The sequence below is a fragment of the Asterias amurensis genome, chromosome 3 (genome assembly GCF_032118995.1).
Source record: "Asterias amurensis chromosome 3, ASM3211899v1".
NCBI classification, from domain to species: domain Eukaryota; kingdom Metazoa; phylum Echinodermata; class Asteroidea; order Forcipulatida; family Asteriidae; genus Asterias; species Asterias amurensis.
The window spans coordinates 21,942,884-21,968,935 of NC_092650.1; the positions used below are offsets into that span (position 1 = coordinate 21,942,884).

At 37.4% G+C, this 26,052-nt stretch overlaps 2 protein-coding genes across 3 annotated transcripts in view; one reads left to right on the forward strand and one right to left on the reverse strand.

Annotated features, from left to right (window-relative positions):
* Positions 1-22,485, forward strand: LOC139934373 (zinc finger TRAF-type-containing protein 1-B-like). The gene is made up of 4 exons (XM_071928579.1): positions 1-287; positions 8,378-8,616; positions 14,735-14,946; positions 15,876-22,485. Exons 1-4 carry the CDS (start codon positions 81-83, stop codon positions 16,265-16,267), a joined length of 1,050 nt encoding a protein of 349 aa, XP_071784680.1. The 5' UTR covers positions 1-80; the 3' UTR covers positions 16,268-22,485.
* The window catches only part of LOC139934376 (uncharacterized), a 17,288-nt gene continuing 11,949 nt past the window's right edge, over positions 20,714-26,052 (reverse strand). For both annotated transcript variants that reach the window (XM_071928583.1, XM_071928582.1), the window contains exon 2: positions 20,714-24,770. In XM_071928583.1, the coding sequence (XP_071784684.1) occupies positions 24,086-24,682 (597 nt within the window). In that variant the 5' untranslated portion in view covers positions 24,683-24,770 and the 3' untranslated portion in view covers positions 20,714-24,085. The remainder of the gene's footprint in view (positions 24,771-26,052) is intronic.

Below are 26,052 nucleotides of genomic sequence, written 5' to 3' on the forward strand. Positions count from 1 at the left end.
GATATGTGGCCAAAGAGGTGAAAATACGTCGATGAACTTGTTCTGATGATCTCACAGAATTTTGCAAAACGTCAACAACAATGGCGGAAATAATTGTACCAGGGCCTTTAAATTTAATCGAGAATCCCTCGGTTTCTAGTCAAGAAATAGGTGATTGTTCAGAACCACCGCTGAAGAAATCGAAGATCGACGTGGCTGAAGAACAAGGGGAAGATTTGGAGCAGAGGCTGAATGAAATCCTGTGCTGCTCGGTCTGTCTGGACTTGCCCGTAAATTTAGTTTATCAGGTGAGGTTCCGAAAAGGGCTCGGGTTTTGTTTTGTTCTGACCAAAGGTTAGCATATGGCGACCTTGTTCATGTTTTTCTATTTCTAGTGAGACTATGCTGCGCAGTTTTGTGCTTGTATGGAGCGATTGCTTTCGGTGTGTTGTGGATTTTACTTCAATATTGCAGAGGTTTTTTGTCACGTCAGTGTACAAATTGTATCTGGCTGGATGGAAGGGAAGATGGAATGTCCATTCAAAATTTATCTCAATGTCCTTCAATGTACTTTTTGGCATCAAGCCAGCCTGTCTGTGCGTCCTTGTTTAGATGGTTGGCTACTTGCCCACTTCTCTGTATCTATGCAAGAGGATTGTGGGATTGTATAATATCAATGTTGATGTTGAGGTAGTCACAATCATTAATTTATACTTTCTTATTTCTATAAAGGTCCAAATAAATAATTAGTCGACGATGGGCATGGAGCCTGTTTGCTTGTCGCTGCAAGTTGTGTCTTTATAGCCCCCCCCCACCTCACCGACCATGGAAGAGAAATACATTATTCAATCAACAATGCAACAAAAGCGACAAATACTAACTCACATCGCCACAAAGAGTTAAGGGCATTTTCAATGTTTGTTGCGCTAATCGCAACCCTTCATCCTCCCTACTACCGCAGACCAGAGGGTTACGAGACGACTCTTGTAATAATTAGTCCAAAATAATATGCACTTATACCACATGTACTATTAATGACCAGATTTGCCCTATTATTTCCACTTTCAGAATTCCTGATTCCAATCTAAGAACATAAGCCTTTTTGAGGTATGGCAGACGTGATACGCGCGCATCACACACCGCGACTGCTGCCACGCTCACCATGTTGGTGGTCATTAGGTTTACGTGTAAACGCTGCGTCGCCTAAAATGCGCACTTCACTGAATAACATACGTTCTATTTCTATGGTCAAATCGCACAAATTTACCACAACTTTACAGTGTTGTAGTAGCCCTGGCGGCCTTACACTTTCGTTTTGTACTACAGTGACGTCCTGGACATCAGGGTACATTTCTGGGGCGGAAAATTTTCACAACTTCATAACTCAAATCTTACCTGCAAGAAAGCACCAATTTCAACAGATTCACATTCCATGGCAGCATATGTTTTTCTGCGGTGGCTTTTGATCGTCATATATTCTTCACAAATACGTAATTTTTATGAAATAATGCAGCTCCCAACGTTAGGGAATTCCCATTTCTGCCATGTGTACGCAAGACGTACGACGCGCAAATTTTGAATTGTGTTGTTAACGCTGTGCAGTCAAGATCGGTGAGCAAGAATTCATGCGTCTAAGCTTGCATCATGCGTCTTGCACGCGAATGTATACGCGTACGCACGACAACAGACAACACTGTGAGAAAACGATCGAAACGGGAATTTTTTAACGTTGGAAGCTGCATTATTTCACAAAAATGACGGATTTGTGAGGAAAATATGAGGACCAAAACCCACCGCAGAAAAATGTATGCTGCCATGGAATGTGAATCTGTTGAAATTAGTGGCTTGTTGCATGTACGATTTAAGTTATGAAGCTGTGAAATTTTCCCGCCCCAGAAACGGGCCTCAATAGTTAGGACTCTGTTCCTGTGTACAGAGAAAGAGTCCTATATTGTAGGGCTAAGTGTTGTAGCATTGTGTCCGCCCTTACCTCAAAAAGGCTTATTGATTTTGTCTTGATCTAATGTTGATTAATCTATTATTTCAGGACGCTAATTAGTCAAACATACCCATCTCTTCGTGATGCAAAAAACTGGTCTCATTTTGTGTAGTATTTTGGAAAAGCCGAGAGTTGACGATCACACTGACTCACATCGACACGCCTAGTTCTCTTTGTCGAAACACTAACTATGAGTTTACCTTCATGCCTACAGATTTCGATGCAATAGACCTTTTAGCAAATGACTGTTGAATGAGGTGCATGCTGGCGCTTACTGTTGAATGAGGCCTAGCTAGTAAATCAAACTTGATCTCTAGCAATACCAGCATGGCACCTCATTCAAGCCAAATGCGCGTGTCCCAAGTATTTGCAACTGTACAATAATTTGTAAGCTTAATTAAAGGCCAATTTACACTCCAGCAATAACAATAACAACAAAGGGAACGCTTTCTATTGGTTACATAGCTCCGTACAAAATATGCTCGGACGCTTATTCAACCAATCGATGCGTGCATTTTTAACGTTGTCATTTATGTTCTCGTTATCGAGGCCTGTGTGACCGGGCCTTTAATCAGGCCATCCCAGGGGTGGTGGATGAGATTTAAGCGGGGCCCAGCAAAACCTACAATGTAGGGGAGTGACGTCCACTAGTCAGTGTGCAAAATTTTTAAAATCTTAGGTTGGCCAAAAGTGAAAAAAAGTTCAAATTAATGTTAAAACTGTATCCTCCTTTCGTTTGATCTTTTCACATTTTCATTCTGGTCTTTTAAAAACAAAATTCTGGTCAATTAGTAAACATTCTGAGCTTCAAGCCCTACAGCCGAGTTCACGTAACGCTAGGATTAATTATATCTCGAGATAGGATGGGTTCAATGCATCCTAATGTCTATGGTTATGGAACTTAACTCCTCCCAAGTCCTAAAGATTAATCCTACACTGTAAAGCCCGGTTCATACTTCATGCGAATGCGATTGCGAAGTGAATGTTGGTGTCACAAAATTCGCAACGAATAATTCGCAGCAGTTGGATTCTGCCCGACTCACTTGCGAATATTGCTGGGAAAGGAGGGTTGTGACGTCAAATTCACGTCAAATTCGCTTCGCATTCGCATGAAGTATGAACCGGGCTGAAGTTGGGAACACTGGGTATAATCATGGAGGTCAATGCATGGAGTCTTTGCCCCCCCCAATTCATTCCCTGCAATAGAAACAATTCCTGTTCCATTATTTTAAAACGAAACACAGCTCAAATTTGAGTGCGCTAGATCATCTACATACGTACTCCATGGTTAGTTGGACCCCACCCACGTGGTTGGACCTATTCTACCTCGACCAAGATGGACTCTTTAAGTTCACATTCTTTGTGCAAATTCCTTGAATTGTTTTGATACATGGGTGCACACCCTCCCCAGGTATACAATGGTAACCCTAGGTATTTAAGGTATGCACAGGGAAACTATTGAAATCTCCGTTAATCTGGATTTATTGTGCACAAAACCTTGGACAGGGGTTTGGCCATAAAAATCAGTGGGTTGAGAAAAAGGAGAGTTGTTAACATTTTGGTGCTCCTTTATTTGTACTGAAAAAGGGGGTAGGCCAACCTATCATGGAGGTAGAAATTACCATTTCAAGCAAGGGGCTTTGTTGATACTGCTTTTTAGGGCTTGAACTGTGGGGTTAAATTTCTATCAGATTTCAGGGCTTTTCATATTATGTATTGTAGCTTAAAATATTTCCCAGACCAGTTTGCACGATCGGAATCTTTAATGAGAAAGAATTGTCTTCAAACGTCAAATAAGTGTTTTATTTATTTGAATTTTATAAGCATTAAAATTAGGTTTAATTATAAATGTCAAGTGGGTATTATATGGGCGTATATTTGGATCTTCATACAGAATTGAACCTTACATTAGATGTACACCAGACTCAAACATCAACATTTGAAAATTATTTGTTTTTGTTTCAAGATATTACAGTCTCAGTGAGGTAATTCCATTTAAAGGGAAGGTTCACGTTTGGTAATAACTCAAAACAATATTATCTTGAAACTGACTTGGTAACAAGCATTGGAGAGCTGTTGATAGTATAAAACATTGTGGGAACGACTCCCTCTGAAGTTATGTAGTTTTTGAGAAAGAGGTAATTTCTCATTAAAATAATAAAAGACTTCTAGCTAGAAGTCTTTTATTCCTATCTGAAAGCACACAAATTCGTCAAACAAGGGTGTTTTTTCTTTCACCATGTTCTCGCAACTTTGATGACCGATTGATCCCAAATTTCCACAGGCTTGTTATTTTAGGCATATGAGGGGATACACCGAGTGAGAAGACTGGTCTTTGACAACTACCAAACCATGTACCTTCCCTTTAATAAAGATGACTGCTAGACTTGTCCGATCCTTATTTTACTGGCCCAATACTAAAATCACTGGACTTGGGGCCTATCCTGCAACTGTGTTGAATTCAAGCCCTGACTGTATGTTGCATCTTTTAAGAAAATGTTAATTTCTTACTAACAATAAAATTAGTAGGATCCAAACCCCACTGAATGCTAAGCTTGGGCGATATCGATTTGTTTTATTCACGATATATCGCCGACAATATATCGCGATATTCGATATAATCGCGATTAATTAAATTTGACATCATCAGTCTTCAAACTCCAAGTGAAAGTTGTAGAAGATACAGTCATAGCATTAGAGAGGTGTTCTAATGACCTATTCTTCTGGTTTTACTCCAAACCTATGAGGTGCAAGATGTCTCAGCTTGCAAATACATCGTGATATTGCGATATTTAATCGATATCGCGATATATCGATATTTCGATTAAAACCAAATCCATCCGATATCGAAATCGTTTCCAAATTAATATCGCGATATTCGATAATATCGTGATGTATCGCCCAAGCTTACTGAATGCTCACTCCTTATGGCTTTAAATTGTTGTTCATGGATTTTTGGTTGTACACATGTTCTGAGGCTCCTTTGTACCGACACATGCTAACATTATCCTATAGATAACCCTAGAGTTAAGATCATGTAGTAGGGGTTCTCGAAACATACGGTTTTCAGAACAGTGTCCGAACATTGCAGTCACCAACATCATGTAAGGAAATGTTCAGTTACGTGCTCCGACACCTCTTTGTTCCAGTACTATGTATTTGTTAATGCTTTAATCATAACCATAACCCTACGTAGCGTTTGAGATCAGGGGTTATCAAAACATCAGGTTTTCAGACTAAAGGGTGTGGGAACATAAGGCACCCAATTTTGATCATATTTGATCTACTACGAGTAAAAAGGATCTAGGATCTATGCCTGTACATTTTACATGAATGCCTAATCCACAGTTTGTCAACAGCGGTTGACTATGAGAGTTTATGCCTGCGTTTTGAAGCATGCTGGCATCAATTGTTATGTTCTGAACAAAGCTCAAAATTGTGTCCGTCTGTCAAACTGCTATTGCTGTGCTCAAATATAACGATGAAACTATACAAACATAACCCATACTTTTCTATGCATTGCAGGATTTTCAATATGTTTTACCATAGGCCTACTTGGTGTGCTATGCAAACCCACCGATGTCAGTTTAACCATTGCTCAAACATGGTTTAAACGTCGGCCCTATAGTGAAATAAAAATTAATAATTGATGATCCTCAAATGTCTTGAACCTTAAATGTCTGAGTGCGTCTTGGAGGCTTAGATAAAAATGTGGAATCGTGAGCAGACATGGACAGTAGTATGTGTGATTCCATGATGTGTACATGTGGGTATGTGCTAAATTTTATGCCTAGCCAACGACCTAAATTTGGCCATGAAAATTATGCGTATTGAGCGTGTGATAGCACCCTCTTTTTTACAATCCCTTAAAGACAGTGGACACTATTGATAATTGTCATTTCTCACAATGTTTTATACCATCAACCTGAGCCTATTGCTCGTCACCAAGAAAGGTTTCTATATTAATAATTATATTGATTAGGCTATATTACAAATAGTGTCCACTGCATGCCTTTAGGCATTTTTTTCCAAATTATATTGAAACCAACCTTTATAACAGCAATATTCCATAAGGTTTATCGCGAATAGCAAAATATCAAGAGAGGGCGCTGTTGAACCCACACAGAAGTATAGGCGTTGCGTGCGCGAGTCGTAGAAACTGCATAGAAACCGCCCCATATTCCTTCCCACAATGCATTGCGTTTCTGAATCGCGATAAACCTTAATGACTTATTTTCCAAAATACAAATTTGCCAAATATCTTTGTCAAGACATTGAGGACTCTTTCTGACTGTAGGCCTATACCAAATTCCATTAAGGACTCTTTCTGACTGTAGGCCTATACCAAATTCCATGCCCATGTCACCAAAGGTATAATCCCACCACTGACCCCAAATATATTCAGCCTTTTATTATTATTTTGATCCGGTGCGAATCTATTTAGGGGTCCCATATAATGCAGTGTGACCATGACTGACTATGCTACACCATGACCTGAATTATTGATAGCGTCCAACCATATGAAGGTTACGAATCTGTGATACGCTTAAAGGGGAACGTCCGTCATTGTTGTGGAGGGAAGAGTGAATTTATTTCCATCCTCTGGTTTTCGATCACACCACATATAAGTTACAACAAAATGCCGTCATATTCGATCGTCACATAGGGGCCTATTATAGGGATTATAGGTTTTCTCCTCTGGTTTTCGATCACACCACATATAAGTTACAACAAAATGCCGTCATATTCGATCGTCACATAGGGGCCTATTATAGGGATTATAGGTCTATAAAAGAATTTTGCTAGAAAAGTAAGCATGAACCAGCTTGCGTAAATTCACATGGATTTGTAAATTGGATTTGCCAATAGACTGTATTGAATAACCTCTTTATTGCAATAAAAGTCGCCATCTTGTAGTGCAAACCATATATGCGCGTCTAAACGCTCTAACAAATGAAGCGTGCAGCGTTCCTGGTTTGATTTCTACGGCATGCACGCACACACACAAGTGCTCACAGGTGCATGTTTTAGGGCAGATTGAGATGTGACGTCATATTCAATAGGGTCTATTGTGAAGTAACTCAAAGGGAATGGTAAAGTCGATTGAATAGATGTTGCTTATGATATCATATCAGTATAGGGCATCCTCCTGAATAGGTAGAAAAGTGGCTGTTCATTGGCCCAACCTGTGCGTTTGCGCATACAAATCTGTGCATTTTGATTGTTTCGTCATCGTTTCTATAATGGCGGCTGGATGACGTCAATGCATTAGGTCCATACCATGCAAGCTATGTCCAAATTTGTCCAAACACTTATTTAATTTACATTTTCAATCTCACCGATAGCGTACTGTGCTGCATAATCCCTTTTAAGGTAAATTTTAGCAGGTGTCCAATCTATAATTAATTTATGTACTTTGATGCTGGTTAAAGCTTTCTACACCTTTGATATGGTCACTTGGTATTATAATTAGCATATGACGAATAGAGTGGGTGTGTTTATCAAGGTCATGAATATATGTTCAGGGTTTGACAGTAAAAATTATGCATGCAGGCAAATGTGATGCAGTGAGAAAATCCAGAGTTAGCTCGTAAAACCAACATGGAACGAGTACCTAGGTCTCATAATTCAAGTGTAGTACTGACCCACATACCTTGTAGGAAAATTTTGTTACTGGGCCTGATTGTAACTGAGTAGCGGATAATGTATGTGTGCTATACAATGGGCCACTATTATTTTTATTTTTAGGAAAAAATTGTTATTTAAAGCGGAATATTGTTTTCGTAATGACCCTGAACAAATTAGTATTTTAAAATTGCATTATTAAAAAAAAGTGGTATTAAATACATTGACCCTTCCCCCACATGGTTAAGTACAATGGTGGCAATGTATTAATTACCAGGTCTTAAATGTTTGTGGTGTACAAAAAATACATAACATGGATACTCTGTACTTGAACATGTATGATTAATGTGTGTCCAGTAGGGCCTATATCACTGATCAGCATCTAGAGATTCTGTTTAATATTTTGTTGTTGAAATTGAGGTCTGATGCTTCCGTTTTTGAAAGGGACACAGTGAAGCATTACTCCTTGGTGAAGGGGTTCATCTGCAAATTGCAAATCTTTTGTTGGATCATTGGGCATCAAAGCTATGAATCACCATGGGCAAAATTGATTTAGTTGTAGCCTTTGTGTAGTATGCAGCCCTGTGTACAACTATTTTGTTACAGTAGACATGTTTATCGTTACTTAATTGTTTTTAAAGGTGGTGAGGAGGAGAGAATGAACTACCCTGGCTGTACTGAGTTTGTTGTAAAAGTCGGAGAGGTAGAGTGTGACCAATAATTTTAAACGTCAGTAAATCCGAGCCAATAATTGTGTTTTTTCCCTGTCCACAGTGCGTCAATGGACATTTGATGTGCGCAGGGTGCTTCACACACGTTCTCGCAGATGCCCGGCTCAAAGATGAACAGTCGACGTGCCCCAACTGTCGCTGTGAAATCGGCAAGACGTTGTGCAGCCGGAACCTCGCCGTGGAGAAGACAGTGAGCGAGCTGCCGTCGCTGTGCGAGCACTGCTCCTGCAAACTACCCCGGAACGTTCTGGAGCACCACCAGCGCTCTGACTGTCCGCAAAGGTACGACCTTGCCCTGCTTCAACGCGCTGCGGTAACTCACCAATACCGTATGCATGCCAGCAGTGTCGGGTGTAGGGATTCTAGGCTTAATCGTAACGTCTACTACTACCCCCTCTTGTCAGTCCCTCAATAGGCTAGGTAGGGTTTCACTGTAGGGCGTAGTTGATCAGGCCTAACTGACGTAAATGTGCCATTCTTGCTCACCCAACTTTGCTTGACCTCCACACAGGCGTTTAAAGCTTTGAGCTTGTTGCTGTTTTGAAGGAGAAATAAAGCCAGTGGTACGGTGAGTATAATCTTAACAGGACTGGTAAGTCTTTTTCCAGCCTGCCCTCGGTCCTTGGAAAGTAGTTTTGCAGTCGACCAACACACTAAGTGGCCCATAAAACTTCCTCTTAAAACATTTTTTTCATAAAGCAATTAAAAAAAAAGTTATACCAGAAAACAAAAAAATGTTTACAGGTTTTCTGAGCGCCAATAATTCATTGAATTTTTGAAAATTTTTTCCTGAATTGACAGTCTCTTTTGGAGCTGACGAATTCTGATCTTCCTGCGGACATAAACTTCGTATTATGGCTTATGGTGCCTGCCCCTTTTCCTCTTGATCCTACACATCCTTAAGATCTCACTGTTGTTAACGAAAGGCAGGTTGCTTCACTGAGCATATGGTGATCAGTTAACCCTGTGACCCCGTTTGACATTGGGAAATCTTAATGATTTTTTCCTGTCGGTGCTACATCCCACAGACAAAAACAAGCCTTTAAAGTATACATCAAGTCAAAATAGTCCTTTGGACAGAGTCTTTCAGACTAATAAATCCTTGACATAGGCCTACTGGCGGCAAAATATATACCAGTTTTTCAAGATTTTGAAATAAAATCAGCACCAGCAAGTTCTCATTTACCTTTTTTTTTTGGTAAGACTTGATGCTGATACAGTTAAACACACAATACTAAGAATCTTTGGACAAAAATTTCAAAACCAAATGCCATGGTTTAGAGACATAAACCTTCGAGTTTGAATTTTTTTTAGGGATAAATGCAAATAAAAACGATGTTTGGATTCAGAGAATTTCGTTTGATAAGACATTAAAATACTACCATTACAATACTTTAAAAGCAAATTGATTTCTCTTTGTCAGTTTAAAAGCAAATACTTAAAAAGCAAATTCTCTTTGTCAGTGCATGGACAAAACTTAGTTTAAAGAGCATAAGTTTTGTGATTTGTATTTCACTTTATGAAAGAATTTGAGATTGACTTTGATATGTACCAAACTCTCAATCAAGTGCGAAGGTTAAGTTGTAAGAAATTTGAGGCTATTGACCTCTTGAACGATTCGGAATGCATCTCCGTACAAGTTCACGTCCACCATTTCTGCCATGTTAGGAGTCAATTCCTTTGTGTTTGTTTTGACTTCCAAAATGGTGGGGGGAAATTTGCAAACTTAAATCATACAAACATTGGTTTAACGTCTATGATTATAAATTAGTTCGCTGTGGGTCGTTCAGAGGGTCTGTATGGTCCAAGGAATTAAACAAAATATTTTATACAATTCTGAAATAGACCTTCCAAGTTTCATAACCTTGGGTCATACACACAGCTTTTAACTTTTGAAGGAAACAAATCACTGCGGTAGAGGTCTCTACGTTCAAATTCTGCTCGACACAATTGTACAGGCTGTTCCTTTTCTTTTGTTGGTTGGATTTTCCTTTCCTGGTTGGATTTTCCTTTCCTCAGTCTGACCAGGAAGTGAAATTGACGATTCGGATTCAAAACCAAGAAAGGGGATTAGAAAACTTTCAAATTGATTACTAAACAAAGCCAAATTTATGGTTGGTTATTTTCTGACGAGAAAGTGAAATAGACCGTATTGAATATGACTTCACGTGGCTCAAATATCTGACCTACAAGATGGTGTGTGTGTGTGCGTTTGTGCTTGCATGTGCCGTAGAAATCAAACTGGGAATGTTGCGTGCTGAGTGCTTCGATGATGTACGCGTTTGGACGCGCATATGGTTTGCCCTACAAGATGGCAACTTTTCATAGCAAAAAGGGGTTATTCAATACGGTCTATAGATCATTCAAATTAAAAATATTTTTAAAAATAAGGTTCAATTGTTTTTTAAATTGAGTACAAAACAAAACAAAGTGAAATATGGCTGATTATTTGGTGTCACCAAAAGGTGACATCTGCAACTATTTATACAATTGAAACAATTGAATCAATGGAATCACAATAGATACAATCAATGACAGGATATGAAAGTTTAGTCATTCCAAAGGTTCAAACAAACTATTCAATGAACCCAAAAGAGGGTCAGATAATACCTGATTTTCTCAACCAAATATTTTGTAGTGTGAACATTTTTTTCAAAATGTTTTGGAAGTAACCTGCCTGAAACTACCAACAGGAGATTTGTTGTTGATTTTTCTTCAGTAAAATGTAAAGCAAAATCTGAGTTGGCCATAAGCTGGTGACTTCAGACCAGAGAAAAAAGAGTTGCCGAAGGTGGCAAGATTGGAGCTCTATCTAATTATTGAAACATGAAAAACACATGGGCGCCATTTCAGCAAGCACATTTTTGGATGTATCCTTGATGGTAATGGTCATTGTCTTGCTGATATGTTCTTGCTTCAAAAGAATTGCCTGCTGAAATGGCGTCAAGTGAACATTTCACATTTCATCTCAATTGACCCATCTTGCAATGTCTGCGCTCTGTAAATTTTGGTTGAAACTCCCCAAAAATATATTGTGACTTTTCTGTCATGTGTAAAACCCTATATTTTTTCTTTTTAACGTAATTTTCTTTTCAAGTCTTGGGCGCAGTTTCTCAAAATTGTTCTTATACAACCTAAAATAAAACATTATAGAAAAAATGGAAAATGTTGAATTTGTACAAAATATTATCCCAACCCCCAAAACAGTTCACAAGTTAAAAAAATAAATGGTTTGAATCACAAAATTATAGTTTCATTTTCTTCTGAGATTTTGGCCGGTCATTTTATAAGAAATTTCTTAAGTTATCCTCCAGAATGAAGTTGAAATTTGTTCAAAATTAGACAATTTTCTGGGTTTTTTCCTTCTTCTGAAAAACATAACTTTGCTTGAAAATCTCATAGAAGTAAATATTCATCAACAACAAAGAAAAACTCAAAGAAAATTCTCCCCCACCAATCCCTCGCACCATGAGCCATAGCAGGACAATTTTAAGCCATTGAAAAAAAATGCTAACATAAAAATCTCGTCTCTGCATAATTATTATAATCTACATTCTATGTTAAGTCAGGGTCCCAGGAGTGTGTTCCAGACTGTTCAATGCTTTACCAATTGACCATGGACAGACTGGTGACTAGCATGCTGTGCCCCGATGTGAATCAGTGCTCTAAATAAAAAACCACAAGGATATTTTGAACCGGAGGAAAACATGTTTTCTTTCAATATCTTTAATTAATCTAAAAAAAAAAGAAGAAGAAGTGATTTGTTTCAATGGATGGCAGAAAATTGACAAAATAGATTTATAAGGAAATTGTGTTTGGACCAAACAGATTTTGTGAAGCTGAATATTTTAACTGTTACTTGAGAATGACATTTAAATTTAAGTTCTTTCAAAATTCAAGATTCAGTTCTGAATAGCAATTTGTCATAAAACCTAATTTGAATTTAAATGTACCAATTAAAAATCCTAGAGAAGTTTAAAAACCCTGACCAGCAAAAAAGGTACACACATTTTATTAAAATATGAAGAAAAAACTTTTGAAAAATTTTTCTTGTGACTGCAGCTCAATGCTCCAATGTTGAAACAGACAAATATTCAAAATAAGCAAATTACCTATTCTTCTGTCAATTTCTAAAGTCAATTTCTGCCATTTTAAACCATACTGAAAAAACATCAGTTCCAAATTCAGTTGTAAAACTGAAAACCTATAATGAAAATAAATTAAAGTAAGTTTTAAGGTTTTCAACACATCAAAAAACATTTACAAAAACCCCCAGATTTGTGCCTTTTTCAAAAGTCACAAAATATCATTAAAAAAAAGAATTCCCCCTGACACATTTAGATGGTACAGCATGCTAGTCCCTTTATTGTAATAATGCGCATCATTTCCAACAACAGACACCAAGAGAAGCACCTCGTTCCTTCAGAAGTTGCGGCCATTTTGGAGAATCTCCCAGCATTTCAAAAGACAGATTTGAAAGACATTGCGTTCCTACAGCAAAATACTTTTGAAAACCATCCGCGACATCGATTTATAAAAGACATCGATTTATAAAAGACATCAATTTATAAAAGCACGTTTTATATGTTCAAGTTTGAAAAAAAAGTCCACTTAAACTTTGGTTGGTTTGCTGATGCCGTTAAAAGTGCATTTCCGTTGAACAAATTAAAATAGTTTGTAAAGATAATGAGAAAATGACCAAGTAAATTTTGGGGGTTTTCAGTGCTGTTTGTGTTGCCTTTTTAAACATCAAGTATTTAAAATCAACTCATTCTTTAAATGCTTTAAAGTTTGTGTATGTCATTATTAATACTGGAATTTTAAATGTTATCAGATTTCTACATAATACATTGATAAAGATGGTCAAGGATACAAAATTTCCCTTCTGACAAATAAGTAAAAACAAAAAGTCTGTTTCTCACTATAAAAAAAGTGAAAATACTCTATTAAGGTGTTTTTTTCAAAATTTTCTATGACTCTGATGACCAATCACTGGTTTGTTATTTCGTTTAATAAGTCTTTATCTCAAAAAAGAATATTAAATGTTTGAAACTAATGAAATTGTGCGGGGTGTTTTTCCCCACTATTTTCAGTGACTCTGATGACCAATTGAGCTGAAAGTATCACAGGGGTTGATATATCATTATTGTATGTTGGGTAACTTAAAGTGTACATACTAGTCTTTGACAATTACCAATGTTGTCCACACGCTTTATTTCAATTTTGAAACATTCTTAAAAGATTATAATAGAACAATTTTCCAGAGTGACAACTCAAGTTTTTTCTTTATGATACACAACCTCGAACAGGTGTCAGATGTTTGCATCACAATATAAAATTTACAAATTGTATGACGGTTGAAAGCGTGACAAATAAAAGCTGGTACTTTTCCTTTGAGACATATTTTGCACAACCATACAATTGCATTCATGGTCAAAACGATCATTAATATTAAGTCAACATTTGTTTTTTTCTCTTCAAACTATTTTGATAAGGAGCAAAAGACATACTTTCAAAATATATCCTTCTTTACACATCCATTTCTATGATGCCATTGTTGTCATGGCTACACAATGGTTTCTATGGCAATATACATTAAGCAGACTACCTGCAAACCCACAGAACTTAACACATACAGCACTGAATATTTTGATTGGCGGAACAATAGAATCCTGCAATATTTATGCTGGCATCCCACAAAGGCATTTCAACCAGGTTTAGGCGGGCTTTGAGATATTGCATATTTTAAGAACTGTGTATTAATTTAAATGGTAAAATAATTTTTGCGTCTTCTGATGGTTTTTTTTTTTTCCGTGTACGATATTTCTTCTCTTTTATTTCACTAATCAAGTTTAATTGCTGTTTGGATTGTTGCAACTTTGAACATCACTTCACAACAACAAAAAATACAAACTTGGGGCTCATCTTGAGTTCTTTAAAAATTAAAACAAGTTCTGATTGATTTTCTTGAATGATGAATTTTTGTTTGTTTTTGATTCAATTGACGACGTTAATCCTACAGAGAGAAAAAAAAAAAAAAAATTGTTCAAAAAGGTTCATAAAGGTAAAAGTGACTTAAAAAACCCCAACTTGCTTTGTTATTTGCATTAGTTACTTAAAAAAACATACCATTTCACACAACAGCAGTTCAGTTTTAAGCAAAAATTATTCTCAATGTTCATATGTAAAAATTTGGGTTTTATGGAACAAACGAACAAACAAACAAATGAACAATTTATAGAGGGATAAAAAGGATTCAGTATGAGCCCAAAGTTCCAAAACACACCTCAAAAGAATTAAACACAATTGAAACTCGATGGAGTATGTGATTGATTTTGTTAACGCAGTTCTGTTGTTTCCGATTCCCCACACCATAAAAACCACCCCGACGATACTTTAGAACTGTCAAATGTGCGTACCACTCCATTGGCTGCCTGTGGCAGGGGGCCCACTGCGAGTCCAGTGATCACGAGAAGGAGTGTGAGTTCCCTCAAAAGAGCGGAGCGGAGGTTTTGGAGACGGTCAAGGAGCTTAGCCAAGGCTTTAAAGAAGAGATCAGGGGCTACCTTAACATTGTCAACCTGTTGTCCTTTGAGAAGATTGCATTTACTGGTAGGTGTATAAGGGAAAGTTGGGTGATTGTTTTTGTTGTATCAACTTTTTCCTCACCATAGGCACGTTACACCCATTTCATACAGGAGCCAAATTCTCATTTAAGAACATGAAATACTTGACGTCTGAAACAGTTAGGAGCGACTGGACGCACTAGAAGTCATTAGATCGACTGTTGCAGTGGTTGGGAACGACTCTGGAGCGCCTTGGTTTCAGACGTCGATCTTGTCATGAGCCGAACCTAATGTAAATGTTGTTTTAAGCTCGCCTGTATGAAACCAACAATTTATTTGGGTCAACCTAGAGCCGCTCCCAAAATATTTGGTTTGGCGTGACTCTGGAGTGCGTGTCTGAAAGGGGTGTTAAGTCCTCTGCTCTCATACCCCCTCTTCCTTTTGCCATAGGCAACTTTAGTCGGCTGCGTGTCATGGCTGAACTGCCTTTACTGCATTTGACTCAAGTTGTGATGTTTGTATCATCGAAGTGGGTTCAGTTTCTGGTCATGACACTTGTGTCCTTGAGCAAGGCACTGTGTCATAATTGCCTTCTTAACCCAGCAGTCGTGTTTCACAAAACGCTAGGATCAATCCTATCTCGAGTTGGGACGATGTAACTTTGTTCTAACTTATGATGGATTCAATGGGTCCTTACGTCTACGGAACTTAACTCGTCTTAAGTCCTTAGATTAATCCTAAGTTAGGAAGAGTTTTGTGAAATCGACGGCAGGTGTAGAAGTTGCAACCTGAGAGTGCTGGGGACGGTGTTGTGTTGGATAAACTCCTTATAGTGCAAATTTTAGCAGCTTGGGGTTGCATGCTCCAGAAAGTTAGAGGAACGGTCTCAAAGTGAATGTTGTAAGCGCCTTTTAGCTACTAGGATGGATATGTCTGCTCTATGAGAACCAATAATTATTATTATTACTATTTCAGATTTGCAGCTACGTCCGTATCGTACTGATGATTTCATCACCAAGCTGTACTACGAGACGAGTCGCTTTACGTCCCTCAATCAGCAGTGGGTGCTCAAAGCGCGCATCAACGACAGCGAGCGCAACCCGCTGCACTCGACCAATCGTCATCTGACGTACCAGATGATTCTCAAGAGTAGAGTCAACAATCCCGTGACCTTCCACTTCATGATCTTGAGCGGACCGTTCACTGATATCAAGGTCAAACCGGAGGTCTATCGCTTTGAGTTCAGCGGGGACAGGTCGGAGAGCCCGCTTCAGCTCATGCCATTGGTCAATCCTGCCGATGGGAATAAACTGTTGGCTGCAAAGACTATCAATGTCAGGCTAATTATGTTCCAGGTGCAGAAGTGAACAAAAAATATCAAAAAACTAAAATGGGTGACCGTATTTTTAACAAATTTAAATTTTTGTTTTTCAAACAGAGACCTTTAAAAATTCAGGTACTTCAAGCTTTAAGTAAGTGAGAGTTTTGTTTTTGTTTTTTGAGTGAATCAAATTTTGTTCTTTATGCGATTGTGAGGAAGATTTTACCCTTAACGATAGCAGGATTGACATAATGGTTGGGCGGTTGAGACCTTATTTCAGCAATGGTAACATTAAGGGTGCTGTTTAATTCTGTTTAACTGTAACTATAGCTGCGAATATTTGAGATGAGGTTTTTATCAATTTATTGTACAGATAACGGAAAGAAACTGCAATGCAATTGATGCCTTCTGCGTCAAGTGTAAATTGTTTAGTGAGGTGATGCAGCCAAAATGCCTTCCATTGCAGCACCTTAAAATGCCAAGAATTGTCTTGATTTGCTTTGAGCAGGTTCCAGTGTGCACCATGGTTAACAAAGGTTTACTATTTTGACGCGAACCCAGGCTGGTCTACAATTTAGACCGATCCAGTAGGCTCTGCCCACGGCGCATGTGTGAGCAAGAACACGTGGGGCTCTCCAATGCCTTTCTGCACAACTTTCTGCACAACCGTGCGTGCCATAATACGAGAATGCATGTCGGGCCTTAGTGTCTGACCTTCGTTGCGTTGTGATTGGTCAATACGCAATGGGGTGGAGCTTTGTGGTTGCTTTGGAGCAAATCTGCATTTTGAAAACATGAATAATCTGCTTTATACTAACCCTGCCGTTGATTTCACAAAGAGTTAGGACTCGTCTTATCTCGAGTTAGGATTATTCTTAAGGTCTTGTGCTATAGTGCAGGGTTGGGACTCGTTCGAAGTCATAAGATTAATCCTAAGTTAGGAAGAGTTTTGTGAAATCGACGGCTGGTTATCCTTAAATTGAACATATCTTCCAAATAGAGGTGTTAATTCACTGGATTGTTGCTGTTAATTGACTCTGAGTTTACAAATCTCAATTGTTTTGTTGCAGGGTCAGTTGGGTATAATGTAAGGCTAAAAAAAATGATTTCATGAATTTTTTTTTGTTTTGTCATTAGTCTTCTGTCGCGGAAGCACAAAGATTTACAACCGGTGATGAAAACCTCCAGAATACTAAGCTTTGATCCTCAAGTGTGTTTTTCCCAACATGGTTTATGACTGTTCAATACCACCCACTGTGTTTTTTTTTAAAGATACATGCGCTATGCTAGCCTGCAGTATGTAGTACAGTACAATGTCAACCCTCTTACTTACTGACCGTTCAATAGAGATGTGCAACTTTCTAATTCCAAAAAAAAAAAAGGAGAGGATAATCTTGACTTTTGTACAGTGTTGTTTAGTTATATATGGCACTGTTTTGAAAAGAAAAAGATGAAATCATTTGATCAACTGAAATGTTGCATACCTGTCAATATTGTCTAATTAGTGATTTCAAATGAAAGATACACTATGCCAACCTGCAACATAAACATTTGGTGAATGCATCTAAACATGAAAACAAGTTCCGTCAAATTTCGTCACCCTTCGCACAACCTATAGAACGGATCAAAATGGTTGGTCAACTCGTTGGACAAATTTAAAAGTTGGAGGCTTCAATAGCTAGTGTAAAGTGAAGCTTGCCAAGAATTTTTGACCCTACTTCAGCTTAAATAATTTACTAATAATGTATGTATAATTTGGGAATTAACCATTTGTATGTCTTGTAATTAAAAACCAAATTTTACCTATTCAAATATATCTGAAATGATAACTAAAGAATGTAACTAAAAATTACCTATCTGATATTCTAAAAAATGTAATATAGATTAACGTTGTCATATTTATGGGGACATTTTATTGGTAAAATAGTTAGAAATAAACAAAAATTTGACAAATATATAGTTTTGTCATAGTATAAAGGCAGTGTCCATCAAATACAACACAATTCTTCCCTGAAAATTTTTCTTCTGAATTCCCTTCATTGACTCAAAGATACCTCATTTAGATTACCCGGAAACCCTTTCATTACAATCTGGATATCAGTGGTATCCAGTAAGGTTATTGGTTTCCACCTAAATGGGATACTTTTGTACCCCAATCAGTACCCTCTCAACTCAGTGAGAATGTAAATAATAAGCTTGAGGGGTTCCTTCGGTCATTGTAAAATTTTAACAAGTGCCGAGACTCTACATACAGAGTCGATAAGAAACAACATAAGAAACAAAAAATCTCAGCCGAAATAATAAAAATTAGAGAGAAAAACAAAAACAATTGTTAGAAAACTATACAATATTGGGATACTCGCAAAATATTTAATATGAGTAACCACTTTTGTGCACCTTTCTCTGGATCACATCTGTAATGCTGATGTAGGAATAGGTCTACCTGCCCTAACTTCTATGGAAAATACACTTATTAAACCTTTCCAGTAAGGTAATTACAGCCAAAGGAATCCCACAAGTACATGTGAGTTACCGTGGAATTGCCCCAAATAATCAAATTTTGGGGTAGATTAATCGTTAAGACATTTTGAGTCGGGGCTGTGCTCATGTGTGAATCCTCCAAAGTTATTCCTGACCCATGGACACTGCCTTTATTTTTTCATTAGATGGCTAATATTTATTTATATATTTATTTACATGTATTTATTAATATGAATTTTTATTGACTTAAATTTTTTGGTATTATTAAAAATGCTTTTATTCAAGTATTTTTTACAGTAAACCTATTTGTCATTAACTTTTTAACAGAAAGTATTAACTTCTCAAAGGCCAGGTATATGATTCATATTTAATTAACTACTGTGTATATTTGTGTAAGGGTTTATTTACAAATTATTTAATTTTGTATTATCGTTTTTTTGTGTTTTTAGCCATTTTAAAAAAGTAAAATAATCAGCAATTCTAACAAGTGTGGTGACAGGAGTCTGAGCAGGTTTCCCCTCATCTGAAATCACATCGAGTCTTAATTTAGGTCTTAACAGTTCCTTTCCACTACCTTCACCTATACTCTCCACCCTCCCCCCTCTCATCCCCCAAGCGATTTGTGGTGATGACCATTTGAGGGATCCAGATAGCGCCCTCACGCTGAGGTCAATGAAGACTTATCATTGGCTGAGAGTTGTGTGTAACATATGCGTGCATGCTTCCACGGGCAAATGCAAGGGGTTTGTAGAGCCCCGACTTCAAACCCCCAAACTTTTTTCGTGTGGTTGGACCATTTAAGGGGAAAGTGTAAAACTCTGTCACCACACCTAATATATCTACATTTAAAAACAGATAAATGCATATTGTAGAAGACAATAGACTTTAACCAAACACATTTTAAAGATATATTTTTCTGTGTGAAGCATGATATGTTAACAAAACGGTAGACTATTTTGGAAGTCTTGATCGACTATTGTTGTTGTGTAACGTGCAGTAATAAGCAATAAGTTAGAACTCGGCACAATGGTACTGTGTACAGAGCGTTGCGTCAGTGCAAAATCATTGTTTCAATGCCACTATTGGGGGGTTAGCTGTAGAGATTTGTCAATACTGATTCCATAGACCTTTTTGCTAATACCTGTTGCGCAAGTGCAAACTGTTGATTAAGGTGCTGGTCTAGCTAGTGAATGAAGTGCATGCTGGTCTAGCTAGTGAATGAAGTGCATGCTGGTCTAGCTAGTGAATGAAGTGCATGCTGGTCAAGCTAGCTAGCTAGACCTGCTCGCTAGATCTACATACTGAGTATTTGCAATAAGGTCTATTCCCATAATGTGCATTATGAAAAGAATATATTTTGTGATAAAATGCTTTTGCACTGACAAAACGGTAGATAGTAGAAATAGATTTGAACTACCTTATTCAGTGAAAGCATGTGATATGCCCTTTTTATAAAAGTCAGGCAAATATAGGCTCATGATGTCATTTGAGTCGAGTGGGCTCGGCTAAAAGTCAAACGTAGGTTGCTCATTTGCCCATGCTTTATATCCTTTTTGCCACAAATTAGATGTACGTTTTTTTGTTATAAGTTTAACCTTTATGACCCCATCGCATAAGGTCCCTGTGGTTTATGTTCACAAAAATGCAACCAAGTCAATAAAACCTAGTACATGTACATGAAATTGCTCTTGTGAGTTCTAAACAGAGTAACTCAACATTTCAAACCATCTCCCCTGCTCGTCTGCAGGAAAAAGCTGAAAATCAGTTTTAAAGGCAAGGTACACGTTTGTTAATTACTCAAAACAAATATTAACTTAAAAACTGACTTGGTAACTAGCATTGGAGAGCTGTTGATAGTATAAAACATTGTGGGAAACGACTCCCTCTGAAGTAACATAGTTTTTGAAAAAGAGGTAATTTCTCACTAAAATATTAAAAGACTTCTAGCTAGAAGTCTTTTGTTCCTATCTGAAAGCACACAAATTCGTCCAACATGGGTGTTTTTCTTTCATCATTTTCTCCCAACTTCGATGACCAATTGAGCCCAAATTGAGCCCTGTAAAGAGCGTGATGTACCAATGTACAACATTGGTTTTGAGTAAGTGCTTCAAATTGCACCTAGTACGTGTATAATACATAAATTGGGGTGAACCTGCAACCTCTGGGCTTACTTGCTGGTGCTCTACCAACTAGGCTTTCTAGCCCTATTTTGGCAGTCTTCCTATGTTGGTGGTCTACCTATGTTGGCGGTCTCCCTATTTTGTCAATATCTTTGTGCAGGAGGGCCAGTATAAAGAAGACATACATTTATTATACCTGTATGACTTGTGGTTGACCGCTTGAAAATAAATTTTCCATCAATATAAATAAAAAGAGTTATGCTGCCTCTTTGTGTATCATACATAAAACTGCATTTAATCCAACAAACTCCTTTGTAAAAAATAAATGTTTATAATCAAAGTGCTCGCATAAAAACATTTTTTTATTATTATTTGTTCCTTCCAAAAGATTTAAGATTTATCTTTTCAAATATAACAAATTCCTGTGAATGTGTAAAATTGTAATTTCTAATCTGACAGGCTGATTCACAGGTAGATATTGGCGACCACATTGCTCCCACATACATTACATTGCTCTAACATGGTATTATGAATAAATTTGCAAAGTCGATTGTTAATAAATTTCAGTACAAATTTATTCAATTCTCAAAGACCAGCATAAAAATGATGGCTCATGTCAAACATAAAGTTATTAGACATTGAAATCTACTTGCATTCAATTGCTTGTTAATTCATCTATTTTGCAAACAGAAAAGATTTATCCCTTTGGCAACAAAAAATCCATTCCAAAACATGGATATTACAAAAGAAGCTACATCATGTACATAAAGATGTTGAATGCAAATTTGAAGTTCAACCAAGTAAACAAATTTGTTCACACGCTTAAGAAGTACATTGATTAAAATCCATAAAAAATCCATTGGAAATGTTTAGTTTTCTTTTGTATACGGATGAAATCTAGAGGCTAGGTGGATAGAATGGTTGCACTTCATTTATAGAACAAAATCAGGCCTAGAAGTACACAGAGGCCATGCCCCTTGTTGCCCTGGTTTTGGCCTAGTAGCCCCCTTCAATTGTGCCCTTTGCAAAATGATGAGGCTTTGCCCACTCAAAGATAAATTTCCAGGCCTGAGATATACATATACACTGTACTTTTTTTCGATTTCACTACCATTTACTTATTTGTTGTTTTTTTGAGGAAACGTCACATGGCCTGCATTCCTAACAAATTAGCCAGAGGATTTTGAATTATATTTACGTCTGAAAAAGTCAAACTAGTAAATTGAAAAAAAGGAAAATTTATGCCGTTAAAAAACACACATTTTCCACAGGGTTTCAACCCTTGCTAAAAACTACTTTGCCTGTGTTGTTGCACCTCCCCAATTTATTGAATGGCCAAATTTCAAAGTTGCTTCAGCGGAAAATTCCAAATAAAATTAATGTCAAATAAGGGAGCCAGTCACATTACATGGTGTTTCGGCCAGTAACCTCTTTTACTTTTATTGTTGAAACAACACAATGAAATTAGGTCCATCGCTTTTAACAAATTCCCTAATCATTATTGTCAGAAAAATTGAAATGTTAAAAACTGGTAGTTGAGATATGAAGGCAGAGTATACTTCATCAGAGATTTTGTTTTGTTTTTGAGTTTGCCGTTACAAAAGGGCTTCCTAGAGTCTAATCCTAGAGATCTTTCAGTATTAAAACAATCTTGAAATGTGAATTTATTGTGTCTTTGTGTCTAAATCATGGCGTCCTGTTAACAGAAATATTACCAATTAGCAACTTTTGTTAATCAAGATTAAATAGAACATCCCAGTGGAGCTAATTAGTTACAAGTGCTCCCATCAAATATCCGGGTTTTCAATAAGAAAGTGTTCTGAGAAAATGGCTTTACCATGCTTACCCTTAAGAGAAAAAACACCTTCAAAAGCTGCTGAACAATTTGCTGTTGAGCAAAATTGGGCAGCTAGTACAAGTCCTTGTGACGAGGTGTTTAGGCTGGAAACTTTAGTCTGGTGACCTATACTTTTTAAAATAGATATAACTATGTGTCATGGTTTAAACAGGATTTTAAAGGAATATGTTGCCTTGGATCGGTCGAGTTGGTCTTTCAAAAGCGTTTGTAACCGTTTGTTATAAAATGCATATGGGTAGAAAGATGTAAAAGTAGAATACAATGATCCACACACATTTGCTTCGAAATTGCGTGGTTTTCCTTTTACTTTGCAAAAACACACGGTCGGCCATTTATGGGAGTCAAAAATTTGACTCCCATAAATGGCCGAGAGTGTTTGTCGACGAGGTAAAAGGAAAACCACGCAATTTCGAGTGATACTTGTGTGGATCATTATATTCTACTTTTAAAACATCTTTCCAACCATATGCATTTTATAACAAACGGTTACAAACGCTTTTTATAGACCAACTCGTCCGATCCAAGGCAACGTGTTCCTTTAAGCAGCAAAAATATGCTTACTAAGCATATTTTTGCTGCTTAAAATCCTGTTAGAAATCAGCATATTTTTGCTGCTTAAAATCCTGTTAAAACCAATAACACATTGTTCTACTATTTTAAAAAGCATTGAGTAAAAAAACACAGGGAGAAAACTTATTGGGTAATTAAGAAAAATAGGGGGGGGGGGTAAAAAAATTAAAATATATCGACTAAAAAAAATAGAATGGGATTGGTTGAACCTTTGACCTTCGACACTCTAACCTATCTCTGTTCAAAGGTGTAAGTGGGAAGCAATTCAACCTGTAACTACAATTAGCTGGGGATCGTACCCAATTAAACTATTGAAGCGACAGTACAGGGGGTTACATTAAGGGGACGGATGTGACTTTTTATTTCAAATATCAAGAAGCAAATCAAAAGGGAAGCCGATAAAACAAAGCCGGGTAAACAATAATAATTAAAATTTGGGTTGAACAAAGAAAAATAATGAATAGGACTTGAGCCTATGACTGAGTGGCACCCCTACCATGCCTACCAAACAAATTGACAAAGGAGGGATACCGCCTTTCATGTAAAACTTTGGAAGAATTGCCAGGTAAATGTCCATTGTTTACATAGTTCTGAACATGCACACATTACGTAGAACAATGGATTTACTTGGTAAGTCTGCTGCCACCTAGTGTCACAAGAAGTCTCCCATAGTGCCAGGGTCCCAGGTTCAAATCCTGTTCTAAAAATAGTAATTTTGTCTTTGTTCAACACAAAATCTATAACAATACCAACACAAAGTTGTATTTGGAAGGGTGCAGATGTTTTGGATTGACACCAAGCACATGGAAGTCCACGTGATTTTGCTAGTCCTGCATCAACCTTCTTTGTAGAAAACATGTGCATTGTCATAGCTAAACGCTCTAAAAAACACAATATTGGCGAACGCTAGCACAAAATGGAACCAGTCAACACATAGAACACCGGCAAATTCTCCCTTGGTTCCAACGGCTCCGGCTACGACATAAAACACAGCGCCTAAGATCCCAAACGGGTTAGTGTGGAGAGCACTGAAGACACCTATGGAGACAACGGCTGCGGACGAGACACTGGACACTAGAAGTGCTTGTGTGTTTGAGGTCAGGATGCTTGTTGCACTGGAGAGGATCATTAGAGCTAAGGCACTTCCCATGTGAATAGCGGACATGATGGAGTTGTTATAGTGTCGATGGAATCCGCTCGCTACGAGGGACATCCCAAGGATGGTAGCAACCCAGGCCATCGTTTGATGCCAGTACAGAACCTGGTTACTGGGTGTCGTCCGGCTGAAGCGGTAGACACCACAGCTCGCAGCAGCCCCCATGAGGAAGAATCCGACGGAGGCAAAAGTGTTCAGACGTAGGAGAGAAAAGGCTGTTCCGAATGAAGTGAAGGCCAGGATCAGGTCCGAGATTGCCGTGCTCGTTTGCTGCATCTTGGATTATGGATGGATTCGTTATTGCTGAGGAGGCACGTTTTAATTCTTGTGCTTCTTTCAGTTTTCTGGTGTAAGTTTGTTTGGCCTGAAAGTAAAAGAAACAAAGGATATAAAGTGACATGAAAAAAAATTGTCATTGACTTTTTTTGCAAAGTATAACATTTTAGTTGTTTACCGAGTCACCTACAAAAAATTAGCAATGTAATTTTTTTTAAGTGGTATGTCCTACATACTAGTGAGGGGCGCTTACAACAACTACTCCTATATAACGTATGAGGTTTGTTCTGCTATAGCAGAGCGATCCTCAAAGTTCTAGGAGTATACAACAACAATGGAGCAAAGTTTAGAACAAAAACAGGAAGGTTTTTTTTATTGCTTTTTATTAAGAAATAAATAATTAACAACTTCTTCAGGCAGGCTACATTGAGTCAAATTAAAAAAATTGAAAGTAAAACCGGTAATTATTAAAATTTGATTGATGCAAACTTTCCATTAAAAAAAACTAAATTAAAAGACAGAAAAATGGTTTGCATTAAATTTATAAACTAAGGATGATTTTGATATAAATAAAAATGACTTGAAAAAAGGAGAAATTGTTTCATTTATTGGAAGTATTTCGGACTGTGTGGTAATCTAGATTCTAGAATCCGGCCGCCACTTTTTCATTCATAATCATAATTAATAAATCATATAATATAAATGAAATGAAAATAAATGTTATTTATAATCTGAATTCTGAATCTGTTTTACTCAAATTAGAATATAGATATTGCTTTCGGATAACTTTCCTTATTGAGCCACCACTTTTTCACTCATTTTTACAAAAAGGGATATATCAACCAGGTAAATTAGATACTATATTATTTCTAATGAAAAAGTGGTGGCGCCATACGGAAACTTTTCCAATAGTGTAGAAAACGGATAACTTTCCGTATGGCGCCACCACTTTTTCACTCATTTTTACAAAAAGGGATATATCAATCAGGTAAATTAGATACTATATTATTTTATTTCGAATGAAAAAGTGGTGGCGCCATGCGGAAACTTTTCCTAGAAAACTAGTAAACGTAGTAGGCCTAAATAAAAATTGAATTGGACAAACTCCCGGCCGTCACAGAGAGGGGGCCAAGCCCAGTCAGTCCCACCCACTTTTTAGCCCGATTGCGCCATACGGAAAGTTATCCTTCAACTGTAGACACCAGTCTAAATTTATGTTAAATGTTAAGGACAATTTACGTCTGAAACCCAACCACACTTTTAACACAAAACCACACATCCCGAGCAAAAACCTTCAATTTTGCAAATCGGGTTTTAGGTCCCTATTTCCTAGTCTAAATTAAATAACTTGAGGCTTCTCAGCACGGTCT